General features: G+C 40.3%; 1 protein-coding gene across 4 annotated transcripts in view; it reads left to right on the forward strand.

The window, feature by feature from the left end:
* Nucleotides 1-4,774, forward strand: part of SFMBT1 (Scm like with four mbt domains 1) — a 157,385-nt gene that overhangs the window by 130,566 nt on the left and 22,045 nt on the right. For all 4 annotated transcript variants that reach the window (XM_037728245.1, XM_017536410.2, XM_037728464.1 and 1 more), the window contains 2 exons: nt 1,712-1,754; nt 4,081-4,145. In XM_037728245.1, the coding sequence (XP_037584173.1) occupies nt 1,712-1,754; nt 4,081-4,145 (108 nt within the window). The remainder of the gene's footprint in view (nt 1-1,711; nt 1,755-4,080; nt 4,146-4,774) is intronic.

The following is a 4,774-nucleotide window of genomic DNA, read 5'->3' on the forward strand; positions in this document are numbered from 1 at the left end:
GGGTTTCACCATGTTGACCAGGATGGTCTCGATCTCTTGACCTCGTGATCCACCCGCCTCGGCCTCCCAAAGTGCTGGGATTACAGGCTTGAGCCACCGTGCCCGGCCCATCTAATTTTTTTTTGTATTTTTAGTAGAGACAGGGTTTCACCATGTTGGCCAGGATGGTCTCGATTTTGTGACCTTGTGATCCACCCACCTCGGCCTCCCAAAGTGTGGGGATTACAGGCTTGAGCCACTGTGCCCGGCTTGATCTTCCCTTCTTCACCTTCCAGAGGCCCCACCTTCTTCTACCAGCACATTGGTGGATAAGTTTCAATATGAATTTTGGAGAGTACAGACATTCAGACCATAGCAGCAAAAATGCATCTTCTTGTGGGCTGTTGGACTGAGGGCCTGAGCTCCTTGCTGGGTGTTGGCTGGAGCCTTCCTTTAGTTCTTGCCACATGGGCCTCTTCATAAGGCAGCTCACAGCATGGCACCTGGCTTCCATCACAGTGAGGAAGCAAGAGAGCAAGAGAGGTTGAGGAAGATGGAAGCCAGAGTCTTTCTGCAACCTAATCTCAAAAGCGGCAACCTGTTTTCCCCCTTTGTAAACAGCTTTATTGAGATATAATTAATATACCAACTATCACCACAGTGAGATTGAGAACATTTTCATCATTTCCGAAAGAAACCCTATACCCATTAGCAATCAATCCTCACCCCCAGCATCCACAAATCCACTTTCTGTCTCCATAGATTTGCCTGTTCTATACATTTCATATAAATGGGATCATATAATGCATGCTCTTGTGTGACTGGCTTCTTTCCCTTAGCATACTACTCTCAGAGTTTATCCATGTTGTAGTGTATCCATTCTTTATTCCTTTATATAGCTGAAGAATATTCCATGCTATAAATACATTTTGTTTATCTATTTGGATATTTGAATTGTTTCCACTTTTTGACTATTAAGTTTTTTAGTTTTCTCCTGTGCTTTTCTCTGTGAGTTTTATAATTTTAACCCTTACATTTCCATTTAGATCTTTGGTCTCCTTTGGGTTTTTATACATGATATGAGGCAGAGGTCCCCAACCCCTGGGCCATGGACCACTACTGGTTCTATGGCCTGTTAGGAACTGGCCCACACAGCAGGAGGTGCATGGCAGGCAAACGAGCATTAGTGCCTGAGTTCCACCTCTTGTCAGATGCGGGGTGGGCAGTAGATTCTCATAGGAGCGCGTACCTCACTGTGAACTGTGCATGCAAGGGATCTAGGTTGCATGCTCCTTATGAGAATCTAATGCCTGATCTTTTGAGGTGGAAGTTTAATCCTGAAACCACCCCCAACCCCCTGGTCCTTGGAAAAATTATCTTCCATGAAGCCAGTCCCTGTTGCCAAAGAGGTTGGGGACCGCTGATACAAGGTAAGGGTCAAACTTCATTCATGTGGATATTCAGCTTTCCCAACGCTTACTGACCCAGGGAGCCTTGAAAATAATATTTTTGCTCTTTGTACAAAGACTCCTACCAAGAAAATGTGCCACAGTCTAGATATTCAGATACAGTATTAATTTATAGTACTATATATACACACACACACACACACACACATAGACACACACACACAGAACCAGGTTTTAAATACGGTAGTGTAACCTTGATACACATCTAAATTTTCTTTTCTCTTTTCTTTTTCTTGGCACTTATATATTTTTTCTTTCTACAGTACATAAACAGAGGAAAATTGCAGTGGTTCAGCCAGAAAAACAGTAAGTAATGTAATAACATGTCTGAACAGTTGACATTTATAAGTTAGAATATCTAGAAAAAGAAATTACTATTTCAGAGGTATATTTCCTCATTTTCTCAGACAGCATAATTTTTTAATTTAACATTTGATCATTTGTATACTTCTCCTTGCAGTATATGCATTTTCTAAAATGGCATTATATACAAAAGGGTAAAATGCATTCTCAAGATGGTCTCTAAATTGAGTTTTCTTTGGCTTTTAGAGCCTTAAGGTAGTTGAATAAAAGAAAGAAAATAAGAGTCCTCATGCTGGTATTCATTAAGGGAGAGCAAAAATTGTAAATTAGGATATGAATTGTCACAGCGGAAAAAAAATAAGATTGGGATAGAAGACAACTCTAAAAGAAAAGACACACTCAAAAGGAGTGGCTTTGTGCCCATCAAGAAGTTCTTTGTTTGTAACATACCTGCACACACAGCTTTTGAGAAATAGTTAATTAGTAGTGTCTTCAAACCTTAAAAGTACAAAGGTTTCTGTGTGCATATGTGTGTTTTAGAACATTGGGTGTTGAATTCTCTATTACTCTGCTGGGGCTGCCATACAAAATACCACAGACTGGGCAGCTTTAAACCAGTGGTCCCTAACATTTTTGGTACCAGGGACCAGTTCCGTGGAAGACAGTTTTTCTACAGACCAGGGTGGGGAATGGTTTTAGGATGAAACTGTTCCACCTGAGATCATCAGGCATTAGATTCTGATAAAGACCATGCAGCCTAGATCCCTCGCATACCCAGTTCACAATGGGGTTCACACTCCTATGAGAATCTAATGCTGCTGCTGATTTGACAGGAGGCGGAGCTCAGGCCATGATGCTCCCTCGCCTGCTATGTGGCCTCATTCCTAACAGGCTATGGACAGGTACTGGTTCATGGCCTGGGGATTGGGGACCCCTGCTTTAAACTACAGAAATCTATTTTCTCACATTCTGGAGGCTGGGACATCTGAGATCAAAGTGCTAATGGATTTGGTTCCTGGTGAGGACATTCTCCCTGGATGGCAGATGGCTGTCTTCTGGCTGTGTCCTTCCATGGTGGAAAGATCTCTTTCTCCCCTGGCACCCCACACCCCTCTCTTCTTATAAGGCTATCATTGCTATTGGCTTACAGCCTACCCTTATGACCTCATTTAATCTTAATTACCTCCCCCAAGGCTCTATCTTCAAATATAGTTACACTGAGCACTAGGGCTTCAACATATGAATCTGAGTAGGGGGAAACAATTTTGTATATAGCAAATTCTATAATCTTTGTAACTATGTGGGTAATAAAACTAACAACTGAAGTAGAGAGAAAGGCCATAGGCATTTATCCCAGGTAGAGAAGTGAGATAACAATGAAAAAAAGACTGGCCTTGGATTTTCCTTGACTTAGTTGCCAAAACTGATCCAAAGCTTTAGTTAGGATGCATTCTAAAAGATAAATTAGGGCCAGGCGCTGTGGCTTATGCCTGTAATCCCAGCACTTTGGGAGGCCAAGGCGGGTGGATCACGAGGTCAGGAGTTCAAGATCAGCCTGGTCATCATAGTGAAACCCCATCTCTACTAAAAATACTAAAATTAGCTGGGTATGGTGGCACATGCCTGTAATCCCAGCTTCTCAGGAGGCTGAGGCAGGAGAATCACTTGAACCCGGGAGGCAGAGGTTGTAGTGAGTGGAGACCGCCATCGCACTCTAGCCTGGGTGACAGATTGAGACTGTCTCAAAAACGAACAAAAAACAGAAGAATGTTTTCTTTGGACTTTAACATACAAAAGAGAGAGGATTTAACACCTAAGTGGGGAATTCCTGGGAACTTCAAAAAAAAAAAAAAAAAAAAAAGACAAATTGGGTGACAGATTGAGACTCTGTCTCAAAAAAAAAAGACAAATTAGCCTTTTTCAGTGATTGCTACATACAGAATAAGTCTTTGGATTTTTTAAAATAACATAATTTGTCTTTAATTTGAAAACCGATGGATAAAGAAAACAGACCCTATATAAAGTATCTGTTCTTTGACTTGAAAAATGAGTAGTTCGTTTGTGGTTTAAGCATCTCACAAGAGATTTTGTAATTTCTTGTCCAATGAATGAAGAGAAAATTTGAACATGTAGTATCACAATGCTATTAAATACAGACTTTCCATTGGCTCATTATATCTTACATAAAGTTTTAAAAGCAATTGCTCTTTTTTTAAAAAAAAGTATTATCAAAGGTTTACCTTCTATTATAGATTTCAAGGAAAATAACCCTCATACTTTACTCATCTTAAGGATTATCTCACTATTTTAATGTGTTTTCTTGACCCAGAGTACCATCCTCTAGGACTGTCCACGAGGGCCTGAGGAATCAGGAGCTGAACTCCACAGAGTCAGGTATAAGCATGTCGTCTTACAGAAAAGAAGACTTAGTTTCTTTTAATAGACTATGTCTGAAAATAACTTAAAACAGTACATTTGATTTATAGGATGTGACTTCATAGAGGGGTCTCTTAGTTGTGACTTTAGAGTTATAACTGTCTAGGATGTGTTTAATTTAATAATCATCTCTAAGCTGATGTTTCCATCCATTTCTAATAATTGTAGCTGTCCTTCACTGATCACTCATTGTGTGCCAAGGGCTCAGAAGGTCAATGTTATCATCCTTGATTTTAGCTAAAGAACCTGAAGTTTTCCAGGCAGTGTTCTTTCTTAAGCTAGGTGGTTTTAAAACGCTTTTTATGATATGCATACTTTGAATATAAATTTCACAATTTATGTTTAAAAAAAAATAATGCACCAGTAAAAGAGATGGTCCCAGAGGCAATGCCCGATAAATGAGAGAAAGATCCTTGCTGGGGGTTCAAGCATTTGCTGAAAGATCCTTGCTGGAGGTTCAGGGTTCTCTCTTCTTTTTTTTTTTTTTTTTTTTTTTTTTTTTTTTTGGAGACAGAGTCTCGCTCTGTTGTTCAGGCTGGAGTGCAGTGGTGTGATCTAGGCTCACTGCAACCACTGCCTAGATTTGC

Source organism: Cebus imitator, unplaced genomic scaffold (genome assembly GCF_001604975.1).
Source record: "Cebus imitator isolate Cc_AM_T3 unplaced genomic scaffold, Cebus_imitator-1.0 Scaffold0, whole genome shotgun sequence".
Taxonomy (NCBI): domain Eukaryota; kingdom Metazoa; phylum Chordata; class Mammalia; order Primates; family Cebidae; genus Cebus; species Cebus imitator.